Source organism: Colletotrichum abscissum, assembly GCF_030869225.1.
Source record: "Colletotrichum abscissum strain IMI 504890 chromosome Unknown Scaffold_16.1, whole genome shotgun sequence".
NCBI lineage: Eukaryota > Fungi > Ascomycota > Sordariomycetes > Glomerellales > Glomerellaceae > Colletotrichum > Colletotrichum abscissum.
The window spans coordinates 468724-492786 of record NW_026850054.1 but is presented as its reverse complement, the minus strand read 5'-3'; the positions used below and the strand labels follow the sequence as shown (position 1 = coordinate 492786).

Here is a 24063-nt window from a genome sequence, read left to right as displayed (position 1 = left end):
AATGCGCAGTCGAACCAGTTTGCAAAGTTTATTTGATTGTCACTTCCAAGGACTGGCACTGTTTTCTAATTCTTTCAGGGATAGCATCACCAACATTGTTCAAAGATGCTTTGGCGGACAGACCGGCAGCCGGTGGATACTATCTGAAACTCCCCTCAATTTGCACAAACAGATCGACATGGAGTTGACTCGATTATAGTACTCACGGCCTTTGAGTTTGCGTAGTAGTTTACCTGATCAGCCCCTGAGAATAAACAACCTGGGCTGCGTTGTCAACCGCCGCTTGAGTGAAAATTGATTATCTGAACAGCAAAGACAAAGAAATGGCAATTTCCAATCGCAAACTCTATGAGAGGCGGTCAATGGAGACCAACTACAAGCGTCTAGCTCTTGCCCGACAAGCATTCAATATACGCGGGCTTTGTACTTTTCGTATTGAGGCTCTGATCTAGCCAACGACTCTAACCTGCAGCATGCAATTAAATCTCCTTTTGGTAATCCCTTCCCCGGGCCCGACGCGCCGGGGGTTATCGCCAGTTCCTACCCGGGGCCGCTGTAACCCTATCTCCCCGTCCCCAAACCAAGCCACGTAACATTTAATATGTGTCGGTATTCTAGGTGCCGTGACTGACCACTTGACGGAACTACGGCCTGGCAGGCGATCCGGACAACGGCTCAAACTCGTTTGTCCCAGCCCGTTGGACACTCGGCAACGGGAACACTACACTAATGGGAGACACCATTCTCCCAGGCCGCCTTCTCCTCGCCATTCTCCGCCGCGATCTTGACCTATTCACATCCCACGATACTCGTGACCCGAGCTCACTCTCCGCGAAGCCGACATCGCTCAGGTTATCCAATTCCTCCAGCTCTCGCTCCACCCCGGGCGGCGGCTCCACCTTGAAAACGGCCTGAATGTCTCCGTGCGGGTTGAACCCACTGAAGCTCCAGTTCAGCAAAGACTGCGACCGTGCGCGACGGGGGTGAGCGAGGCGGCGGCGTTCCAGAGCGCTAATGATGAGGAGCGCTGGCGCGTTCAATGTTCGGATGACAGAGATGTTCAGATCATGGAACGACCGCGGGCTGAGAACGGACTTGAGCGGGAGGAGGATCGCGATGGCCATCAAGTTGAACGGTGGGGGGTAAGCAAAGATTGAGTCGCTTTTCACACCGGCGAAGGTGAGTACAGCTCGTCGAAATTGGATCTCCGCAGGCGCGTCAGCGATGAGCTTTGAGAAGGTATTACTCAACAGCGCGACCAGGATCGTGAGGAAGAGGATATTGCCAAGAAATGCAAATGCAATCATCAGAGCTGGCCCCAGAATGGGGTGGAACTCATCAGAGCGGTCAATCCCAGTGCCATCCAAGCCGAACCACGTCCAGATGAGCCACTTGCAGGTGTCGTACCAGTTTAAGGCAGGTTGACCGCTTCCGCTGGTCGCCGTTTCGTTGCTACCGATCAGCCATTGCAGGGACAGGAAGAAACCCATGAAGCACCATATTGAGATGAAGGTTAGGCGGGTGAAATCCTTCATCATGGCGTGCATGGCGATGAAAACAATATTGTCCGGCATGATCGTAAAGGCCACGCGGGTAAGTAGTACAGGAGCTGCCAAGCAGAGAATATGCACCCCGTAGCCGTCAGCGATGACGCCACCATACGCCAAGACATCATACAACCGAGCGAAGATGTAGCAGCTGAATATGAAGCTGAACGTGATATCAAGAAAAGACCACAGAGTCTGTGAGTGGACTGCCCAGCCATGCTCAATGATTGCCGCGAACTCGTTAAGAGTCCACCCGGCCGTGTAGACGGCAAACAGACATTCCCATCCACTGATCGTAGGGCTACTCCGGTATACCATTGTCAAGAGATACAGGCCGACGAGAGTGACGAACTGGAATAGCTCAGTCACCTGTCTGATCCACGGTACGATGAGGCGTCTATCGTCTAGTAACGGTGCCCTATGTGGCTCGTATAGCGAAACCGAGGCATACTCGTAATGATCCGGGAGGATGTCGACAAACGACAGGGGGGTATAAGTGACGACCCCTTGCCAAACCGCGTCGACGAGCCTTTGGCAGGCTGAAGAACTCAGGAAGAGTTTGCTTTCGGAAATGATGGCCAGTTCCAAAGTCGTGAGCTTTCTCTCATGGCCGTCTCGACGCTGAATAGGCCACTGGGCTTGCCTGCATTCGCTCTCAACTTCCTCGGGAGCACCTTGGAATGGGTCGAACCCTTCGACGAGGATATGTGCCAGGATGAGTAAGCCTATCTGGCCTGGGTGGTCTTCGTGATATCGACGTAGTACTCGACTTGCGACGAGTTCGCAGAGAATCGCACGCGCAACATTAACAGTATGATGAGCGGTGCTGATGTGTTGTCTGAGAAACTGAATCCGATTGGCGAGGAGGCAGTACACTTTTACGGATCAGCTCTGCCGTCTTGGCTAGATCAAAGTTTACAAGCAATAAACATACCGACCGTTGGATCGTCAGGATCGTATAGGCGATCTACCAGAGGTCGGACAACCAATGAGTTCATCCTAGGCTCACGGAGCTGATCTAGGGTGTAGGGGTCATCTGGGATTATTGTTAGTGGAAATCGGCAATTGAAATAACGGCTACTCATACCAATGCTTGCAAGTACAAGTCGCCTGATTCTGTTTTTTTTCCTCCATCAGCTACGGGTATTCCGATATGGGGGCAGCAAAAACCCTCAAACTTACCGGTGTATCGTAAAATACACGGAGGGCGGCACCTCAGTGCTCACGCTCACGCTGGCGGTGGCGCTGACAGAGACATGCTGCTCTGCCTCTAAATCGGGCTCGTCGTTGGCGTTGGCGGCACGCGTCATCGAATCTCCATCACCCCATGGTGACAGTGGTCGAGTCCAGTCAATCAAATCCGGGGTTCGGGGGCCCTCTCCTTCTTCCATCTGACGTTGGGGGAGTTGTAATGATGAGAGAACGTCTTGTTTACAGTGCTCAGTCACACTAAGGTCGTCCGGGACACCCTCTTCGTTATGTTTCCTGTTTGCCCAGCCACCCACAATCCTAGCCGATGCAGCTCCCCGCGTTGGTCCCAAGCTGTCGTGTTAAAGATCAGTGGTCTGCATGTTGTCGACTTGTTCAAAGAAGAATATGATAATGTCGCATGCAATTATGCGCTCGGGCTGCCTCCCAGTGAGGGGTTTATCTACACATGTCCCCTGACTCGATCTGACTTAACACTAACGCGATCCGATCAGCAGCTTGCACTGCCACGCTCGTGCCGCCTGACGTAAATGGGATAAACGCCGCGGCATTTCTGGTTGACCGACAACTCTAAATTTCTTCACCGAGGTGAGGCGCTTTAAGCTTAGATAACCCGGATGAGATGAGATCAGATGTCTCACCACGTGCTCACCCTCAACAACACCCATCTTTCCAGCAAGCCACACACGGCTAGATAGGTGATTCATCAACATTACGCATGGACTTTCATACACAGGCCGTTGGCACACGATCATAAGGCACATAATGAACTCCTAGTCCTCAAGGGTCACGACGAGCTCTTATGTTACAAGACCAAAAAGGTGACCTGCAACCTCTTCAGGCCGTAGCGCAAAAGGTATTTGAAAGGGACGAGACTCGAACTCGCGCGGGTTGCCCCACCAGGAAACAGATGTTAAGCTGACCTTAACCTGGCGCCATAACCAACTCGGCCACCCTTCCATGATTTCATGGTCGAAGAACCTGTGATTGTTGAGGTTGGCGGCGAAAATTTGTGAATATGGAGCTTGAGGTATCAGGGCAAGCCCTCAGATATGCTGATTTGACGATGCTCGTGGAAGCGGAGATGGGTTTGCTGTAACCCTGTCCCTAGCCCGTAGTGCTGTGGATACTTACCTACTCAGTAAAACTACTGGTTAGCCCCCAAAGGTACTCCGCAACAAGATACGTCTAGCTAATCGCTTGAAGTCTATATCGGTACGGCTCACTACTCACTTGTTCTTTTGAGAAGCCTTGACTGGGGCTACAGTTGGTGTTTTGCATCGCTGAGACCTACATGTCGGGTGTGGATCAGACGCCCTACGTTGGGTGTTAAGGATGCAAATCATGTAATAGTCACGGACGTTTAAGGCCGTGCCTATTTCCCGCCTGCTCATTATAGCTCTACGCTTGATGTTCACCTATGAAAAGCTTCCAAAAGTGACTTGGACCGTCCTGTCAATGGCAGTTGGTAGAGTACAAGAGTGACTTCATTTTACAGCAAAGGCTCAGACAGCGTTGACTTTGGCACGGCTTGAGGGCATCATGCGCCAAATCAGACAGTAACGATAGGTGACTCTTCCTAGAGTCACCGAACACTACGCTTGACGATGTTGCCTATTTTACTTTAAAAGAAAAACACAAAGCATTTAAAGAGTGGCTGAAAAAATCGAATAGAACCCCAAGCTGCAGGTGTGCAAGTTCTGCACGTAGAATTGCAAGTATTAGTTTACCAACAAAGTACCCAGTGTAAGTAACCTTGCCCAAAGCTCATGGAAAGACATGAGATCAGACCTCATTGATTTGAATTATTTCCTTTGTCCAAGCCTCGGCGCCTGCAGCCTGGTTTTTTAGTGATGGCTGCTGCCTCGAGATTCATGTAATCATGGACTTGAACTCAATCACTGAAAGGAACCTCTACGCTCAAGTGCCCTCATCTCGTTGAAAACCACCATTCGTAGGTAGGATACTACTAATTCCCGAGGAGCTCATCAAGCCAATTGGCTGCCATCGAAAAAGGGTATTGGTGACTAATATCACGAGACAAGATAAGGGAGTGATCGGCAATAAGGGTACAAGTAGACAATGGACGTAGTATGATCCTTCGGGTAGTAGTAGGGCGTGTCGGCTAACGATGCCGGAGTTGTTGGTTGCAGCCCGGACATTCGAATTTGATAAGATACAACTTGCTGCACGCTCAAGATAAGATATGGCTGATGTGCAACTTTCCCCGATGCATGCTCCAATCACAAGGATGCCCCCATTGAGCTGCAGGGTGCATAATCACCCCCATTCTCGGCGCAAGAGTGGGTGAAGATGAGCACCTTATATCAAGCCTTCAAGGAAGCAATTTGGAGGTCATACCAGTCGGTGTTTGGTCTTACCAGACGTATTGCGCACATCCGAAGGTGGCAGGGGCACTATCGCACTTCAGAAACACATTGAGCTTACCGTCCAATATCGACAACAATGGCGATCGAAAGCGAAACACCAGCCAAATCTGACGAGGACCTTAAGCGCGAATCCTCTGATGACGTCGAGGCCTCTTCACTGCATTCCCCTCAGAATGGCAGCAGCGTGGTGGTTGACCCTGAAGGGGAGCGATCTTATGGTAAGCTCTTGTCAAGGACATCATCGTTTGGGTTGACGCTGACATTATGCCGCTTTTAGTGAGAAAGCTTGACTTCTACCTGTTGCCGTATCTCTCTCTTATGTACTTCTTCAATGCGGTCGACCGCTCCAACTTGGGCAACGCCAAAACCGACGGAATTGAGAAAGATCTCAACTTCAAAGGGAACGAGTACAGTCTGCTCATTCTTCTCTTCTACATCCCTTTCGGAACCTTGGATCTTCCGCTCAATCTCCTCACAAAGAAGTTCTCTGCAAGATGGGTCTTACCGACGCTGATGGTGGTCTGGGGCGGCATCGCAACCGTCCAAATCGCATCGAAGAACTTCGCTGGGATCCTGGTACTCCGACTGATTCTCGGCGCATGCGAAGCCGGCTTCTTCGCCGGCGTAGTGTTCTACTTCACATTATTCTACAAGCGATCCGAGCTCGGCTTTCGCGTCGCCATCTTCTTCGGCAGCGCTCTCCTGGCCGCAGCCTTCAGCGGCCTCATTTCCTATGGTGTCTTCCAGATCGAAGGCACTAAACTCCAAGGCTGGCAATGGCTTATGCTCATTGAAGGCGTTCTGACCGTACTCGTCGGTGTCGTAGCCTTTTGGTGGCTGCCAGCTTCTCCAGCAACCGCCTGGTTTCTCAACGACAGAGAGAAGGCCGCAGCTCTAGCCAGGACCCTTCGCGATGGCTCCAATAAAGTGGACTCCAAGTTTGACTGGAAAGAGTGTTTTACGCTATGGAAGGATTGGAAATTTGTTTTCTGGCTTTCCATCGCGTTTAACTATCCCGTCGCCTTTGCCACGACGTCCAACTTTTTGCCCCAGATTGTACAGCGTCTCGGCTACAGCGTCGTCAAAACGAATCTCTGGACCGTTGCCCCAAACGCTGTTGGTTTTGTGGTACTTCTGGCAACAGCATACTCCTCCGACTACTTCCACGAACGGACGTTTCACATCGTCGGTGCCTTGGCAACCTCTTTAGTCGGCATGGTCATTCTCATCGCAATCGACGTTTTGGAAAACCGTGAACTGGCTTACTTTGCCTGCTTCCTCATGGCTGCAGGGGCGTATACACCTTCATGCCTGGTTCAATCATGGCACAATAACAACAATTTGAACGAGAACAGCCGCGCTGCCACGACAGGTTTGCTTGTAGGTCTGGGTAACTTTGCTGGAATCTTATCGGCTGCAACATTCCGGACCGAATATGCACCCAAGTACATTCCTACTCTCATTGTTACCTGCTGCTGCAACGTGTTGGCGATGGCATCGGCGTTGATCCTCGGCGGCTGGATGAAATTGGAGAACCGGCGAAGGAACAAGGCCCAGGGTGTCAACCTTCAAGCTCAGGATGTCGATACATCAGAGCTGCATGACGGCGAGAAATCGCCCAAATTTCGATTTTTCACTTGAAGTAGTCCTGCTGTAGACTTTTCATTACTAGCAGAGAAAGCCAACCTCAAATCATTGATCCTTCAATAATATTCACAATTGTAGGCCGAGACCCATCTCCTTAAAGTCTGTCAATATTCTGATATCCCACACGTCAGGTGGATTGACATGGCAATTTGAGCTGATGAGGCCATCCAGGCGTTGAACACAATCATGGGCATGAGCTCTTTACCACGTTCTGGAAAGTGATGTTCAGAGGATCATCATCCTACCTATCGGCAAAGATCCGATTAACTATTCCCCCAACGGACTTTAGCTAACGTGCGGGATTTCGCGAGTGGGGGAACATTAGCCAGCTGGGAAAATCCACTTGTAAGCCGCAGCAACGAATTACGACAAGGTCGCAAACCCCGGATTCATCCGGCTGGCCTATCGGGCCTGCATATCAAAACTGGAGACAGCCGGCCGACCAGATAGGAGAATGTGAGTTTATCGTGGACTTTGGGCTCGGTACAATGTGAGGTGCATTTATCTTTATGCTCTCTGGACAGGTCTTTGTCTTCAATATCATTCTCCTTATCTTCATCGTCATCCTATCAGCAATCATGGCCGTACTCAATATCGTCGAAGCCTCAATCGAAGAATTACAGAATGCTTTGAACAGCGGTTCAATTACCAGCGTCGAGCCTGTAACGCGTTTGCTTCGCCGGATCAGCACTTACGACTGTCGAGGCCCTACCCTAAATTCGATTCCGATCCTTAACAATGACCTTTTCGAACAAGCTGCCAAGTCTGATGACCGAAGGGCATCTGGCGAGAAAGTCAGGCCCCTGGAAGGGATACCTTATACGGTCAAAGACAGCTACAAAGTCAAAGGAATGGTAGCAGCTGCAGGATCTCCTGCTTTCGAACATCTAATTTCCAACGAAGACGCTTTTCTTGTGAAGCTCATTCAAGATGCTGGCGGGGTGCTCATTGGCCGGACAAACATGCCTGCAATGGCTTGCGGCGGCATGCAGAGGGGCATCTGGGGAAGGGCCGAGAATCCTTACAACCCAGACTATCTGGCTGCAGCATTTGCTTCAGGTTCATCCAACGGATCGGCTGTTTCTACAGCAGCATCGTTCGCAGCTTTTGGGCTTGGAGGCGAGACGGTCTCATCTGGCAGATCGCCTGCTTCCAACAATGCCCTTATCGCTTACACTCCCTCGAGGACCTTTCTATCAAATCGCGGCAGTTGGCCTTTGTATCCAACATGCGACGTACCAGTGCCTCATACAAGAAGCATGAAGGATATGTTAACTCTTCTGGATGTTATTACTGCACCTGATCCAGTTGCCAAAGGCGATCTCTGGCGAGAGCAGAGAAGCGTCCAGTTACCGCAATCTTGGGAGGACCGGCCTGAGAGCTTCAAAACCCTTGGCTCGTCAGACTCATTGTCTGGACTGGTTATTGCTGTGCCAGAAATCTTCCTTGGTGGACCGGTTCCCGAAGGAGCAAAGCCTATTCAGACGAGCCCGGCAGTTATTGAATTGTGGAAGCAAGCACGAAAGGATCTTGAGTCACTTGGCGCGAAGATTGTCATGGTTTCCGACTTTCCGCCTTTGACAGCTTACGAAAATGATAACCTTCTGCCGGAGAGATGTCCGCGACGGCCGGCGGACTGGCATGCTACTGAGAGAGGAGCATTAGTAGCACATACTTGGAACAACTTCCTTCGAGACTTCAATGATTCAAAGCTCCCGGATATCTCTGCAGTGGACGCATCGAGGATCTATCCAGATAGTATGAGGACTGGGCCGGAACTACAACACTTCGAGAAGCCTAACGCGATTCAGTACCATCGGCTGGCCGAATACGCCAGCAAAGGGAGTATTTTTGATGTAGAAGGTCTGGATCAAGCTCTCAAAGCTTTAGAGGGCATGCGAAAGGTTCTTCTTGAGGACTGGCTCACGGAAGTCGGCTGCGATTGCGTTGTCTTTCCCGCTGCTGGCGATGTGGGACCTGCCAACGCAGACTCAGACTTTGAGGGGGCATCGCTGGCTTGGCAGAATGGCGTCCACTACAGCAACGGAAACAGAGCCATTCGACATCTCGGCATACCTACCGTCTCAGTTCCCATGGGCATCCTGAGAGACAAGCGTGTGCCCATGAACCTCACATTCGCTGGCAGAGCTTATGATGATGTCCAACTTCTGAGATGGGCGAACGCTTTCGAAATCAAAACAAAACACCGCATTCCCCCGCTACATACGCCATATCTTGAATCTGATCTTATTCAACTTTCATACAACGAGAAAACCAGATCACTAAGACCAAAGCTGATTATAGGCACGTTCACGACGGTGCCAGCATCTGATGACACCAACTCGCTGTTTGCTGACATTCTTGTCGAAGGATCCGTGGCAATGCGTGAGCCAATGAAAGATTTGCCGGAAATTGAGGTCACCGTTGATGCACAAACACTCCATCTAAGTTGCATCGACATACAGAGACAGTCCCGGTCTGTAGAAGGAGAGTCGGTATTCTCATTCAGGTTCAGAACGAAAACTTCAAAGCCCCCCGCAAAACAGGGTTCAGACGTGACGCTAGCTCCAGTTGCTCGAGACAAGATCATGGTGGTGGTTCTAGCAAAGGCTTCAGCAAAGGGTAGCCCATCAGGCTGGATGGGGCTGATTTAGATGCCCCTCCAGCACATGCTCGCAGAATCGAGCGTGGCTAGATTGGATAGATCTCACAGTTCTGACAATGCAGCAACCATTTACTGTTTTCAACTTAGTTTGCGTAATGAATCCAAGTGATGAATGAAAAGCGCTTGGTTTGGGGCCATATTGTTCTGTTTAGGCAAGGCCCTAGCCCCAGTAGATGAAATTGAAATCTCTTTCGGACAGAGTGATTGTTGCGCCGTGTACTTGACAGCGCAATCGTGAGTTTACACCTCAGCTTCTGAGACATTTATTAGATTAGAACACAATCCCATGTCAGATGGAAAACACGATAAATTCTACAATGTTGAGATGCTCTGCGTCTGCCGCCTACGGGCACGGTCCCCTATGGATATAGACCAATAGCCCTACCTCAGTGTCGACCATTTCTTACCAAACAGCCAGCTTACCTTTTCACCCTTTTTTCCTCGTCATGGTATACTTTCGATCGACGTGCTCCTCTGAAGCCGCTCTTTACTGACTTGCTATATCTCCTAGGCCGCGACTGCTCACAGGATTTCAGCACAGCGATCTGGAGATATTGGCGTCGGTTGAAACTTTTCTTTGCCATCTCTGAATAGTCTGTGCGGTTCTGCTTCAGTATGTCATTCTTTCCTGTGCTTTTTGGGATTGAGATCTTCGGATGGCCAAGGTTGTGTGCCATCGCTGCCTATGTAGCCAACCAGCTGTGGTCGTCGGTTTGTCAGGGTTGAGGAGTTTGGATTGAAGTCATGTTCGCCAGTGGTGTACCCATGTGCTGTGCGAAACATTGTATCATTTACCTTGTACGACGTGGTCACATGCCATCTATCCGTTCTGTAAGCAGGCTTACCACTTGGCCGAAAGCCGGCTTTGGTTGTTTTGTGCAAATGAGACCTAAACTAAAGAAAGCAGTCATGAGCAAAGGTTTAAATCAGGGATAGACAATTCTGAAGTAAAAATGCACATACTTGATGAGAAGAGATCGCACTTGATTTTGATTCAAGAGTGCTGTCTTCCAGTGAGCTTTGAGTAAATCAAGAGGATGTTGACTATTCAAAAGACCCGGTTTGTTGATTTTCCAGATCACTTCAACATATCCCTTGGGAGGACTGATACCTGACATTGTGTTGGTTTTCTTTTAGTCTTAAATTTGTGGTGTTTGTAGCCTGGCTGCTGCAATTACCGTTGGTGGAGTGTCAATGTGCGTGATGCTCTATAATAAGAAAGTACTTGGAACTACGAGCAATAATTGAGACTTATAGTTATTCTTCAGTATCATCTGTATTCTGTAGAGACTAAGAAAGGCTGTTCTAGGATAGTTAGGTAGTCCTGAAATGCTAATAAAGATGATCGATCGGAATTAGAGACCACTAAGTTTCATATCCAAGAAGATGAAAGAAGGTCTCTGGCTTGCCGACAACGACTCCTTCTCACGCCTTCTGTATAGAATCTGTAGCTAAATTTTCATTGTTAAATTTCAGATAATCACAAATGCAGTGCCTTTCAGTGAGGACGATGTTGTGGTAGATGTTTTGTATACATGTATTGATGATAACCCATTCATAAATCGGCCACCAGAAGTCGCATTCGTCCTTTTGTTTCGCTAATATCTTGAAACTTAGAGTGTCTTACTTTGATCGGTCTAAACACCCAGATTGAAAGCCACCTAATGCAGTCTGTTGGCCACAGTGCTTTGCCCTGCCTTATCTTTCTACGTGAGACATTGCTCCTTGTTTCTATTTTCACACATTCACACCCGCGCTTTCAGTCCATTGTGCTAAAGATATAGAATAACGCGGGGGCCTTAGGCCTAGGGATATTAGCAGCAACAAACAGTCCGTCTTTGTGCCCGCTTTGACAGTATTATCACGCACATGTTTGAGGTCGGCACTCCTTGTCGTAGTCATTCTGTTGCCTTCGGTCACTTTACTTGGAATCTATGTCATAAACCCCAGGACACCCGTTTATGTTGTTCGCTTCAATCGCTTGCCAGTGTTCATCTTTTATGTCTACTTTACCCATTCTACCACTGAGAAAATATTCAACGACAAAATCGCATTCTCCAAACTTTGACATCAAGCTTTTCGACATGGGGCTCATATGGGACCTCTTCCACCTCAATCGAGAATCTAAAACTGCAGTCATCAAGTACATCAAAGCCGTCGTAGCTGAGCAACAAAGTCAACCGTTGACCGAAGAACAACGAGACAATCTTTCGTATCAGTACTGGGACAATGAGGAGCCTGAAGAGCCGTACATGGACTACGAAGAGGGTATGTTTCATCCTGTTCAACTTGGCGATCAGCTTGGAAATGGCAAGTACATTATTGTGAACAAACTTGGAGACGGCTCCTTCTCCACAGTGTGGCTTGCACATAGCACCAAGACAGGAAAGAAGGTTGCTGTGAAGATCTGTGCCTCGAAAAGTGAGAGTTCATCGACGGGTGACGAGATGAGAATCTCAAGGATGCTTCGAGACGACTCGTCCCATCCAGGCCATCGCGTCATAGGCTACTACAACGACATTTTTCTTCACCATGGGCCCAATGGTACCCACGAATGTCTTGTTAGCGAGCCAACACGTGCCACGATAGCGGAGAGCAAATTCAGAGGATTCGTATTCCCTACTGAGATTGCACGAGCTTTGGCGGCACAACTGGTGCTCGGGGTTGCATATATTCACTCAAAGCATATTGTGCATGGTGGTAAGTTCTCGGTTCCAATCTAACACGTCAAATACACATAAGGCTGACCATGAGGATATCGCTGAAGATCTCCACGGAGGGAATATGATGCTAGCTATGCCGGCTGGCGAGTTCGCTTGCCTGACAGTGAAAGAAATCTACGAGAAATACGGGAAACCAATTATCTTGCCGATGGATCTTTGTGTGGAGGCTACCGATTTCCATGAAGAATACCCTCTGCCAAAGAACGCGCCCCCATACATGCTATGGAAGATGTTTCTCACGCAGGACTGTGACGACCTGGAACTGTCGGAAGCACGGGCACAGATCAAGGATTTTGGTGAATCATGGCAACCGGAGCTAGTGACGCGGTACGAACTCAACACGCCCGAGCCATATCGGGCCCCCGAATCGATGATCGCCAAGAAGCTGCAATTGCCCATCAGCTATCCCGCTGATGTCTGGGCACTGGGATGCTTTGTCTTCGAGCTTTACGGCAGGATGGACATCTTCGATACATACTTTCCTGGTTACGATGGTGTCTTTGCCACAATGGTCCATTGTATGGGCAAACCCCCGGCATCGTGGTGGGACGCCTGGGAAAAGCGCGAGAAGTACATTGACGATAATTGCAACTACGTCAGAAAGGGCAAGTCGGATCCGACACCTGCGGAGCCGGACACAATCAAACTACGAGTGCTGGAGATCCCTGACCACAGAGCCATGGACAGGTTTCCTGAAGAGAAGACTTTTGTGCCTGAGGAGGAGTTACAGGACCTGGCAGCGATGTTGATGCGGATCTTCCGTTGGGAGCCCGAAGACAGGGTGACAGCAGAAGAGCTAATCAGCGACCCATGGATGCAGAAATGGGGCATTCCGGCGAAGGAAGCCATGGAGGTGGCTTACGAGAAGAGGCGCAAGGAGCACGAGAAGCCCCCGTTCTTGTCGAAGTCGGTGGCCGTTGGTTTAGCGGGCGGCGCTTTTGACAGACTGGCCTACATTCTGTCTCTATTGTCTCCAACTTCTTGGTGGCGCAATCTGAAGTGGGCTTTGGGGGCATGAGACGCTCGGCTTGTGTTTATCTTCTGTGCCGTGTCTTGGCGAGAGGAAATTTGGCAGAAATGAAGGAAAACGGTTGGAGTGCTGGCGTTACCTGTGGGTACGGATCATTTGTAAATCGCATTAAGATTGCACATGCCGATGCCATCCCATTGGCGTACTTGGTCACTAAAGATAGTGGAATACCTCTGCAACAAAACTGCGCCGCTGGCCGCTTGAAGACTTTTCAACTCAAACTCATTGTAGTCTGGAACCCACGACATAATTATTGAATAGAAGTTTTCATCAATCAAATCAGCCACTTTGTGATTTGATCATTGTCATGGCAAGGCAAGCCTCGCGTTCAAGGGGAGTGCATTTCTAGTGCAATCTATTCGTGATTGGTGGCTTTGTTGGGGTTGAAGAGCCCAAGTATACGAAGCATGTTGCTCGAATTCGACCTCCTTGGTGAGCCGAGCGCGGAATTGCGCCGACGTAGCTCACATTAGACGCAATATGATCCGCGGTCTAGGAGCCGAGACGAACCGATCATCTCATACCCGCGAAGTTTCCTCAAACGCAAACCGAGGTCCCGGAAACGAGAGAATACCTCAAACCCCCACACTTCAGTGAAGCTACGGGAAGGCTGCATTCCTGGCGCGTGGCTTGAGGTTTGCGGGGTAATTTAATTAGTGGTAGAGCCAAGTGTCGAGGCGTGTCTTGTCAGGAACTTCTGTCAAAATGTGCACAAGCGATCCAAAACGCCACATTGCGAACTGTTGTTTTCGACGCAAAGTTGCTCTCAGCCAAACGCAGGTGTGTGGGGGAGAGCTCCGGGCATCCGGCGGCGTCCGCCTTTGGTTCCTAAGTCCGGTTGTCTCTGTCTCATCTGTATGACCCTATATCCACCTGCAGCATCTATCGGACCGAGAACATTCTAACCGGTCGTCGTAGTCGTACTCTGCTATTCAGTCCAACAGGCAACACGTTCGAGTCAACCAGGAAGACGAATTGTGACTACGCAGCAGACAATATTACTCACACTTCCTGCATCGGCGGACGGAGTGGATCAGAACCAAGTCCGACCCGGAGCCGGGGTGGAGTTGTGAAGCTACGAATGAGAATTTACGGGGCAAATTTTTAAGATTTGATGATCCCAGAGTGAGCTCGAATTCAGGCTCGGGTAACTCCCGCGAAAGCCATCCGGAGAATAAGAGTTTGCTTACGGATGCCGACTCTCCCAGGCATATGAGAGGTTCGCTTCGGATACGAGACGCCGTCTCTCGTTGACGGCCGTCAGTTGGTATTATTCAGCTTCCCACATGACGCCGATGCCCGTTCCGCGTGGCTCTAGCCCTCAAAGGGCTGCACAAAGGTGCATATTATTGGGAAGCCGCTTGCTTGCTTCGCACCAAGAGGAAACGCGGGGTTCGGGTGGGAGGTTGGGGCAGCAAGCAGGGAAGCCAAGCAGCCCCAGCAAAGCAGCAAGGGATGATCAATACCCATTGCAAACCCCCATCCCTGCTCGATGCTACCGCTGCCGGTCTACTCCAACCCGGGCCTAGACTCGCGTTGGTGCCGTCCTTTTCCAGGACAGTCTGTGGAGTCGGGAGGATCACCGACCCTGTCGTGAGTGTGAGTCGTCGCGCCGAGGTCGGGCGCAAGAAAGAAAAAAAAGTGACTGAGTGAGTGACCTTGCTAGACAGAAACCGTCGTGGAGGAGAAAGAATAGGTGACGAAATATAAGCTGACGGCCACCCTGAGAGATCTTCGGGTCCGTCTGGTCTCCCTTTCGCTGTACCCTTAAAGTTTCTGCTTCTCCTGCTCCATTGCCGAGTTTTGTGTCCGCGAGGCCGTCCTTGCTGGTTGGAGAGTTCTACTTTCGTCAATCTTACCAACACTCCGGGGCCATTGAGCTCAATCGACCCCCAACATGCAGTTCGACAAGGAGAACAAGGCCGCAGAGTCGCCGTCGCGCTCCCTTGACCATGCGACAGACCTGGATCGACCGGTCTATGGCGATGATGCCCCCATCGAATGCCCCCCTCACACGACAGAGGCGAAGCTCATCACCAAGATCGACTTCCGCGTCATCCCATTCCTGTGTGTCATGTACCTTCTGGCCTTCCTCGGTAAGCTCTCCCCTGCTCTCAAGCTGCCGGGACTCGATGGCAGCCATCGCTCGAAGCCTTTGCAATTGCCTGCATGCTGACCAGAAACGCAACGCACTAGATCGCGTAAATATCGCCAACGCCAATGTCTTCGGACTGTCAAAGGAGCTCGAGCTGGACGGTACACTGTACAACAACGCGCTCGTCGTCTTCTTCGTGCCATACATCCTCCTCGAGATCCCCTCCAACATCCTCCTGAAGAAGTTTAAGCCCCATGTCTGGCTCAGCATCAACATGTTTGGCTTCGGCCTTGTCACCATGCTCCAGGGCTTCGTACAGAACTATGCTGGCCTCTGCACGACGCGTTTCTTCCTCGGTGTCTTTGAGACGGGCATGTTTCCGGGAGGTATGCGACCATCAGCCGCCCTTTGACCGATGCCTTTCGTCCACGGAGCTAACCAATATCTCTTTTTTTCAGCGTTCTACCTCATCGGCATGTGGTACCGTCGCCACGAAGCTCAGCGCCGCTACTCCTTCTTCTTCAACAGCACCACCCTCGCCGGCGCATTCGGCGGTCTCCTTGCTGCAGCGATCGGAAAAATGAGCGGCGTCCGTGGCTACGCCGGCTGGCGCTGGATCTTTATTCTCGAAGGCCTCCTGACTGTCGTTGTTAGCGTCTTCTTCTTTTTCTGGCTGCCCGACTTCCCAGAGGACGTGAAGTGGCTCAGCGAAGACGAGAAGGCCTTTGTGTCGGCACGCTTGCGCGCGGACCAGGGCCGCTCTGCCGTTGAGCGCAAGATCACCTTCCGCGACGTCGGACGCATCTTCAAGGACTACAAGGTCATTGTCGGAGGCTTCATGTACTTTGGCCTCATCGTTCCGGCGTACGGGTATGCCTACTTCGCACCGGGTATCATCCAGACCTACGGATACGACAGTATCCAGACGCAGCTGCACAGCGTGCCACCCTGGGTTGTGGCTTTTGGCTTCTCGATGATCATTGCCTTCATCTCAGATAAGACGCGGCACCGGTTTGGATTCGCAATCTTTGCTATTTGTGTGGCAATCGCTGGGTTCGCCATCTTGATTTCTGTTCACAACAACACGTCTGTGCAGTATGCGGCGCTGTTCCTTGTCGCCATGGGCGCGTACACCGCCATGCCAATGTAAGTCCAACCAACGCATTCCGCATCCTCTGTAGATGTGATTAGAACTGCGTGCTAACTTTAGCCTTCCAGTATTGTTTGTTGGTTCAACATGAACCTGGGTGGCCACCACCGACGTTCTATCGGCAGTGCTTGGCAGGTTGGTTTCGGCAACATCGGCGGTATCATTGCTGTGTTCGCTTTTCTGAAGAAGGATGCGCCAAAGTACATCCCTGGCTACAGCATCAGTATCGCTTTTGTTATCCTCAGCGGCCTTGCATGTTTGGTGTATGCGATTGGCTGCTGGTCTGCAAACAGGCACAGAGATCGCACCGCGGCGGAGTCATCGTTGACGGAAGACGAGAAGATGGAGCTCGGAGATATGTCTCCTGATTACAGATATTTGCTGTAGACATCTATCTCGAGATAAAGTAGGAGTTGCCTTGATGGTTGACCTGCATAATGAAAATAATTCCTCTGCATAAATTACTTATGCTACCCCGCCGTTTCGATGCATCAACATCCGGTCTACGCGTGTGTTATTGCTCACAACAGCCAGCACTCTTTTGTTGAATCATTTCGGGTACTGATAAGCCGCAACCTTGGAGCAAGCTCTCCAACTCCACGACCTTCGTCGCCTTCAATTCATCTTTGGGCCATGTTGTTGCAGTAGAGTTGAACTGTTGGCCCCTTCTAATTTTGATCCACATCGCATACGCATTCCCTTAAGCATTGTGCATGTCTATGCAAGGGTGGCTTTCCGATTTCCAACAGCTTTTAATCACCATCATCACCCCTCTCGAGGTGTTGAACACATGCGAAAGCAAGGAACAGTCGCAATCACCAACCAGTCACCAACATATGGGGCATTGTTGGACGTGATCCGCCCGATGGCACACATCCCATTGGACCATCAGGCGCTCTCCAAGGGGCCGTTTGCCGGGGCATTTATCAATTCAGGGGGGCTGCATGCGGCGTAACACTGTTGGTCCAACAAACATGCAGAGTTCCCGTTGGTTTTCGCTTCCGCGCCACGGCCGCCCGCTTTTTCGCGCCGGTCGCCTCAGATGGTCGTCAATCAAGAATCTCATGCAAAAGGTGCTACTTCCTCCTGCGCAGACTTCAATGTCTGGTTTCCTCAGTATCAACCAGTACACAGAGTTGCCAATGTGTTGTGTGAGTCCACAACTCACCCCAAACCAGCACGATGCTCCCGGAAGCCCTTGTCAGCGTTTACAAGTCTTACAAGACGGACACGGACTTCATTACTACTTGGCTCGCGACCACAGCACGAGCGTACGGTTGTCCTGCAGAGCTCATCTCAGGGCTTCGAGACACAGCAGACGACAAACCTGACTCGGTGCCGGAAGATGACAAGCCAGCCAGTCAACGCAAGGGCAAGTCAACCAAAGAGGCATCAAAGTCATCGCAGAAGAAACCTCGCAAACGATACATCCTCGCCGTCAAGGATCTCCTACCGCTGGCTCAGTTCCTCGCAACATCACAGAAGCCAGCCATCACCCCTCCGGATAGTCTAACCGCCGCTCTTGATAGAGTGATCGATCTCAGGGCCAAGTTCAGCACTCAGCTGGTTGAGCATGGTGCCACGACCAACGCTCAAGACGACAGCACCCATTTCTACTTCCTCAGGGTCTTGTGTCAAGTACGCCACGTTTTGACAGCTCATCGAACTGCTTCCCCAACCAACACAGCAGCCTCAACTGGCGATGCTGCCGAGAAACCCCAGCCACCAGCCAACAAGTTTGAAGGACTATTTGTGTCTGAGCCGTCCGCGAAATTCATCAACGCCCCAGATGCACCTCTACCAACGAGACCACCAAAGTCGGAGACCGATGCCAATTTCGAGGCCGAGAGCGAGATGTCGAGCTGGGATGCTCAGTTCGTATGGCAGCTAGTTTGGAAAGACCTTTACGGAATGCGTCAGAGGGTCAGGTACATGTGGCAACAGTTCCGAGAAGGACGCCACGAGCTCGTTTCCGTTGCATTGGCCACCAACACCGCCATCGACCTTGCCCGTAACATCGTCGAAGACGTCACGCCAGTGCTTCAATCTCAGCCAGGGGGTCTGTTCGGGGTCATCTGTCTCTACAATGCCACGTTCACAACTACGAAAATCCGAAAATACTCGGAGGGTCTGCTTCGTTTCCCAGAGAAGCCAACAAAGGAGGAGATCGCGTACGTTGCGGGCGTCCTAGACTGCACCAACGCTTACAGCATGCTGCAGCAGCTCCTTCCGAAAGATCAAGGCGCCATCAACCCACCATTAGTCACAAAAGGCAGTCCAAAGATCAGATTAGCAAGGACACATGGCGACTTTGTCATTGACCGGAACGCGGTCTCTGGTGTTCTTTACGATATGTACTTCATCGTTCGTTACATCCCAGACTGGCCAGTGGACGATGGCGTCTTGCGAGGGTTCCGAGAAACGATGCGGACGAAGGAAATCCCCTTCTACTTTGCGTATGCAGTGCAACTTCTCATTGACATTCATGGAGTCATGGGACAGAACCTGCCGTCCATTCGAGTACAATTTATGCGAGGGATGTCGACACTGCAAGAGCTCCTGACACAGGCGTGGTACATCCACCAGAGTACAAGAATGGACCCAAAGGCACTCAGATGCTTCCCACTTCTCCAACGTACGGTAATGAGCATGTCCAAAATGACACGCGACCCCATTCTCGTCGAGAAACAGCGGCTCAAGAAGCCTATCGCAGATCCCTCTCTGGAACGCTTGCGATTGATGAAGACTGACCCCGTCATGGCTGGTCTGGTTATGTATACCTTCCGAGCAGCAACATATCGAGTCGGAATCTGCCTCGCAAACGACACACTATCCGTCATGTCGACTATGCATCTCTACAATGCTTTGTACCAAGAAGGTCTGCTCAAGTCCAAGTGGTGGGACATCGAGCTCATTATGGAACTGGCCGGCAAGTCCCAGTTCTACGTGGGAAACCCTCCAAGCGACCCGACCGGATACATCAAGAGCTTTCTCATGCAAACCGGCCTGAAGAGCGTATACATGAGTCAGCTCAAGAGGTCAAAAACGCAGACGAAGCTGTACAGGGAGCTCAAGAACCGGAGACGTATTTCTGAAGGAGCGACTGTTTCTATGATGTTCTACGAGAGGTACTGCAATGAAAAGGGAGAGACTTCGACAGGAAACTTCACGGCTGAAGATATCGTACGCATCCTCGACCACTGCCCGGAGGGTTTGTGGTTTGATCACCCTCAAGAGGAACCCGAGAGTGAGAACCAGGACAAAGGCTCCAGGAAGTCGACGCAGAAACGGAAGAAGCCATCAAAGCCCGCCAAACCTAGCCTACCTCCCTACGATATCATCACCTCCCTGGGGGTTGGGCTCTTGGACGAAGCGGCAGAGTTTGGGTTTCCCTGGCTAGCCATGCATCGCAACGCATGGCACTTGATGCGGAAGATTCGAATGGCCAGCGAACGTACGTTCATGATGTTGGTGCCGGGCTACAGCATGTCCGAAGCCGGGCTGATGACGCTCACCACGTACATCCTGGATGTTTTGGTTCACGCGAGGCCTACTAACTCTCTGGGAAAACGGGTTACTGAGGAAGTGGCGGCTACGTTCAATCATTACCTCACCCATATCCCCAGAGATCACGGCTGGTCAGCTGGCGAGACGGTGTGGAGGGAGATGGAGATTGCCCTTGGCGTTGGACTCCATATGTACGAAAGGGTTGTCGGCAAAGTTACGCAAGCTGGTGAGTCTGAGGAAGCGCCACCGCCTGAAATAGTCACAGACACGGCTGTTCCAGTGTGTTGATAATTGTCTTTTTCGATTATCTCGCGTGGGAGCTACATGGGTAGATGTTTCTAGTCGAGTTTTGGGGTGCGACTTCGTATTGTAGGTTTCATTCCTTCTTGGCGGCAACTTTAGGTAGAGTTCTCCTTCAAATTTCACTGAAATTTGGTCCGAATTGACTGGCTTCTATCGAGAGTTGTATTTGTGTCCCTTCCTTTGTATCAGGTGTCAAATGACCAACTTCATGATAATTCCATGATACACATGGGCATGACGAACCGGAACGACTAAACTTTGTGACATGAAAAGGCAACTGAAAGTTATCTATCCAAGTAAAAGTAGACGTCGTTGCGTTCTCACATGAGAGCTGCGTCGTACTTGTTCTGGGAGAATGTTGCCCCGCGCCCCACTACGTCATGAATTATCCCGCATTATCCAAACTCTCTCAACATCATCATGCTTGGCTTGTCAACTTATCCCGCAATTTATCTCTGCATTCCGATCAGCACAATCATCACTCTACTGTCTTACTTCACTTCCCTAGCAGTTCAAATCTCACAATGTCTCTCACACCAGACCCCACAATACTGCAACGCTGCGTCGAGCTTGCAAGAGAAGCCCTCGAAGCCGGCGACGATCCCTTCGGCTCCGTGCTCGTGAACGGAGATGGCAAAATCATTCGCGAAGACCGCAATCGTGTAAACACCGGCGAGAATGGAGACGGGAAACGCGATGGGACATTGCATCCGGAATTCACCCTCGCGCGTTGGGCGCAACTCAACCTTAGCGCCGGGGAACGGGCCAAGGCTTCGGTGTACACTTCCGGCGAGCACTGCTCGATGTGCGCTGCGGCCCACGCCTGGGTCGGACTTGGACCCATTGTCTACGTGTCTTCGAGTGCGCAGTTTTCTGGTTGGCTCGAGGAATTTGGGTTGAAGGCGGGTGCCAAGGTCAAGCCACTTCCTATCAATGATGTTGCGCCGAGTATTGCGGTGCAGGGTCCCATTCCCGGCCTGGATGAGGAGGTCAAAGCCTTGCACAAGAGGAGGTTCCAAAAGTCATCGTAATGAGAACAAGGCCACTCGAGGCTCACAGGGTGGATAGTCGAGGCGCATGACACATCACGTAACGGAAATCATCACTCGCGTGTCCGAAAGACGAGGAAGCCGTTTATCGATGCGGCAGTGTGAGGATCTCAGCGACACAAGAATGTTTCTTCTATTGAGACTCCGACTATATATATGTATGAGCTATCCACCACATACACCTTAGGCTTCGGGTAATCGCAAGACTCGTGTTTGTCTGACTAAAGCGCCTTCATCACCAAGGTACCGTCCGCTCTCGTAACTGTGGTGAAGGTCAGTGACTCAGTGATGTGAAAAGTGCTCAAGATCAGGAGACACGAACCTCCAATGAAGATTGCCAAGGGCGACATCACGACAGCCATCAAGGTACCGAATAACCTCCTGATCGACCTTCTCTCCGCAGATTGGCATCTTCGATAAAGCCAGATACCAATCGCGATAGCATTCATCGATCATGTCTCCGATCTCGTCAATAGCCTCCTGAGTAGAGTGCCCCTGAGATTTCAACAAAGCAATCAAGTTGTGCTGTACACCTTGTTCCTACAAGGGTCATTGTCAACAGTTAGTCGGATTTGAGATTGGCACCCGACTTACCAAATCCTTGCGATATGATAAGATGTCATTGACACTGTGTGAGAGTTAGCCAACAATCATCGCCTAACACCATGCCAACCTACAGAATGACTAGGTCGGCGGAAATACGTCTGCACTCTTGCAAGCTCTCGTGGTCTATGACATTTGAAGGCACATTAATGCCGTGGCAGAATCTGCAGATCGTGCGGTCAGCCTACGGTTCACTTATCTATCCTTCGGGAAAACACTCACTCAACCAGTACATAAGATGGCTGACATCCGATAGTTCCTCTTCGGAAGCCCATGTACTCCTCGACAGTGAGAGCCATGGCGGACTTGGAGCTTTGAACTCCAACTTGACTCAGCAGGCCGGAGAAGTAGTATCTGATGGAAGCTTTATAACGCTCCTGCAACTCTATGATGGTCGTGTTAGCAAACTTAAGTTTTTGGCCTACATTCTGGAAAGCATAACAGTGTTGCAAAGTGTTCACTACCTTTCGTAGATCTCTGCTTGTAGGAGCGCGACTGTCAGCAACGTACTATTGACAGAAATAGATGCTACAGTACAACCATATTAAAGTCGGAGGACAAACCTTTTTGAACCGATCCCAGACAGTTTGAAAGATATATCTAATTGGGTTGTCATGAAGCTGGACTGGGGCTTGGTTGTCTTCTAGCACCGCAAAAGTGGCATGCAGCTCCTCTACTGCCTTAATAGGGTCGTCTTTCAGATGGCCTTCATCAAACTCTGTCAAGAGTCAGCGGGCTCAGGCGAAGTAATGTTGCCATGTTTTACTCACGGTCATCAAATGCAAAGACCTTACAATTACATTAGCTCAATTTTAGCCAACAAAATGATCACTGATTGGAGTGTGACGTACCCAATTGTTCCAATCGATCATCGTTCGAAATGCCTCTTCATCAGCATATGGGACCCACATCGCATTCATGAACGCGAAGTTAGCTTGAACGTTTCTTCGGGCTTGAGCTTCACTGAGACTAAGGATCCTGTGACCATTCCATGTTAGTGTTGCTCCGGAAATGGTTCTCATCAAGATTTTCACTAACGTGGCAATCCAACTATCTGCCTCTCTCTTTACTTTATCGTAATTGACGTTGATGACGGGCTTCACAGACATGATCGAAGAGAAAAAGTCTGGAATACGGACATAGTTGGCATTTACCTCGTCGGAGTTGATGCCAATATGCGACCGTATGTCCAACGTGCTTCCCGCTTCCGAAGAGACAGTGAAAGCCTGAGATGAAGAAAGCGAGTCTGTGAAAGTCGAATAGGAAGAGACTGGGGAGCCTGGCGACATCGTCGACTCTCCATCGTCTTCAACGTCGAAGTGGATTGGATCCACTTGACTCTTTTCAGACATGCTGGGTACGCCATCAAAGTCGTTTCCAACGCCCGTTTGCGGGCTTCCGAAGAGGGAAGACTCTGGAGAGATCATTCTAGCTTCAATAAGAAAGGCCCAGGAGTGAGTCTTGTAATCAGGTTTGAAGGAGGCTTGAGGGACTGAAGATGGAGTGAAATGGACAACGATGAAGGACGGAACACGCTGTTTTTCAGTTCAACCAAAGATATCCACACTCTTCGCCCGGTTGGTTCATCAGTTCAAGCGACAGTCGAAAATTCCCGCCACCATCCTCCGACCTTTCGCATCGTGACGATTTGGCTATGGGTCTTCAAGACTTGTCGTGTCGTATCGCTGCCCGGTTCTACGAGGGTTGTCTACCCCGGTTCCTGTTGCCTCCACAGTCCAGCATCCACCACACCAAAAGAGACTTGCAACTGTGCCGCAAGCCTTCAGCCCGGCCAGACAAGAATTTTTGTTTCTGTCAAGAAAGGATTCGTCATCTTCTCCGTCCTTATCGGCAACTCCGTCGTGGGAAACCTCTCGTGAGATTCGACTGTCTCGGACGTGTCAAGTTGTTGTGAGTAAGATCAGCTTCTAGTTGAGCAAACATGTCTCAGCTTCTGCACAATTGTCTTTTCCTGGAATCATTTCTATACTGTTTTAATCTACACAAAAAGGAAGTCTCGACTTGTTCAATGTCGCGATCCAGTGAGACAGATGCGAATCGAGGAACACTTGACCTAGAAACTGGGCTTTCTCGTAGAAGAGCAAGTAATGCCGATTAGAGTCCGCGAATGAAAGCTTAACATCA

General features: G+C 50.5%; 9 protein-coding genes across 9 annotated transcripts; 6 read left to right on the top strand and 3 right to left on the bottom strand.

Annotated features, from left to right (window-relative positions):
* Positions 1-644: 644 nt before the first annotated feature.
* On the bottom strand, positions 645-3088 carry CABS01_07500 (nonselective cation channel; the record flags this gene model as incomplete). The annotated part of the gene is made up of 4 exons (XM_060540862.1): positions 645-2422; positions 2482-2583; positions 2635-2663; positions 2730-3088. Coding segments are annotated over 4 exons (2268 nt in total), but the record flags the coding sequence as incomplete, so codon positions are not given.
* A 2134-nt stretch (positions 3089-5222) lies between these two features.
* CABS01_07499 (uncharacterized protein) lies at positions 5223-6787 on the top strand (the record flags this gene model as incomplete). The annotated part of the gene is made up of 2 exons (XM_060540861.1): positions 5223-5364; positions 5424-6787. 2 exons carry the CDS (start codon positions 5223-5225, stop codon positions 6785-6787), a joined length of 1506 nt encoding a protein of 501 aa, XP_060403029.1.
* Positions 6788-7371: 584 nt separating this feature from the next.
* On the top strand, positions 7372-9447 carry CABS01_07498 (uncharacterized protein; the record flags this gene model as incomplete). Its single annotated transcript, XM_060540860.1, has 1 exon — positions 7372-9447. The coding sequence occupies one exon, from the start codon at positions 7372-7374 to the stop codon at positions 9445-9447; it is 2076 nt and encodes a 691-aa protein (XP_060403028.1).
* Positions 9448-10076: 629 nt separating this feature from the next.
* On the bottom strand, positions 10077-10576 carry CABS01_07497 (uncharacterized protein; the record flags this gene model as incomplete). The annotated part of the gene is made up of 2 exons (XM_060540859.1): positions 10077-10347; positions 10422-10576. 2 exons carry the CDS (start codon positions 10574-10576, stop codon positions 10077-10079), a joined length of 426 nt encoding a protein of 141 aa, XP_060403027.1.
* A 966-nt stretch (positions 10577-11542) lies between these two features.
* Positions 11543-13199, top strand: CABS01_07496 (protein kinase domain-containing protein; the record flags this gene model as incomplete). Its single annotated transcript, XM_060540858.1, has 2 exons — positions 11543-12158; positions 12226-13199. The coding sequence occupies 2 exons, from the start codon at positions 11543-11545 to the stop codon at positions 13197-13199; spliced, it is 1590 nt and encodes a 529-aa protein (XP_060403026.1).
* A 1909-nt stretch (positions 13200-15108) lies between these two features.
* On the top strand, positions 15109-16843 carry CABS01_07495 (major facilitator superfamily transporter; the record flags this gene model as incomplete). Its single annotated transcript, XM_060540857.1, has 4 exons — positions 15109-15307; positions 15408-15692; positions 15765-16452; positions 16525-16843. 4 exons carry the CDS (start codon positions 15109-15111, stop codon positions 16841-16843), a joined length of 1491 nt encoding a protein of 496 aa, XP_060403025.1.
* A 795-nt stretch (positions 16844-17638) lies between these two features.
* On the top strand, positions 17639-20251 carry CABS01_07494 (uncharacterized protein; the record flags this gene model as incomplete). The annotated part of the gene is made up of 1 exon (XM_060540856.1): positions 17639-20251. One exon carries the CDS (start codon positions 17639-17641, stop codon positions 20249-20251), a length of 2613 nt encoding a protein of 870 aa, XP_060403024.1.
* A 539-nt stretch (positions 20252-20790) lies between these two features.
* On the top strand, positions 20791-21297 carry CABS01_07493 (cytidine and deoxycytidylate deaminase zinc-binding region; the record flags this gene model as incomplete). Its single annotated transcript, XM_060540855.1, has 1 exon — positions 20791-21297. The coding sequence occupies one exon, from the start codon at positions 20791-20793 to the stop codon at positions 21295-21297; it is 507 nt and encodes a 168-aa protein (XP_060403023.1).
* A 201-nt stretch (positions 21298-21498) lies between these two features.
* Positions 21499-23345, bottom strand: CABS01_07492 (uncharacterized protein; the record flags this gene model as incomplete). The annotated part of the gene is made up of 10 exons (XM_060540854.1): positions 21499-21577; positions 21638-21855; positions 21910-21943; positions 21993-22082; positions 22141-22303; positions 22383-22398; positions 22482-22636; positions 22689-22707; positions 22770-22896; positions 22957-23345. 10 exons carry the CDS (start codon positions 23343-23345, stop codon positions 21499-21501), a joined length of 1290 nt encoding a protein of 429 aa, XP_060403022.1.
* Between the last annotated feature and the right edge of the window lie 718 nt (positions 23346-24063).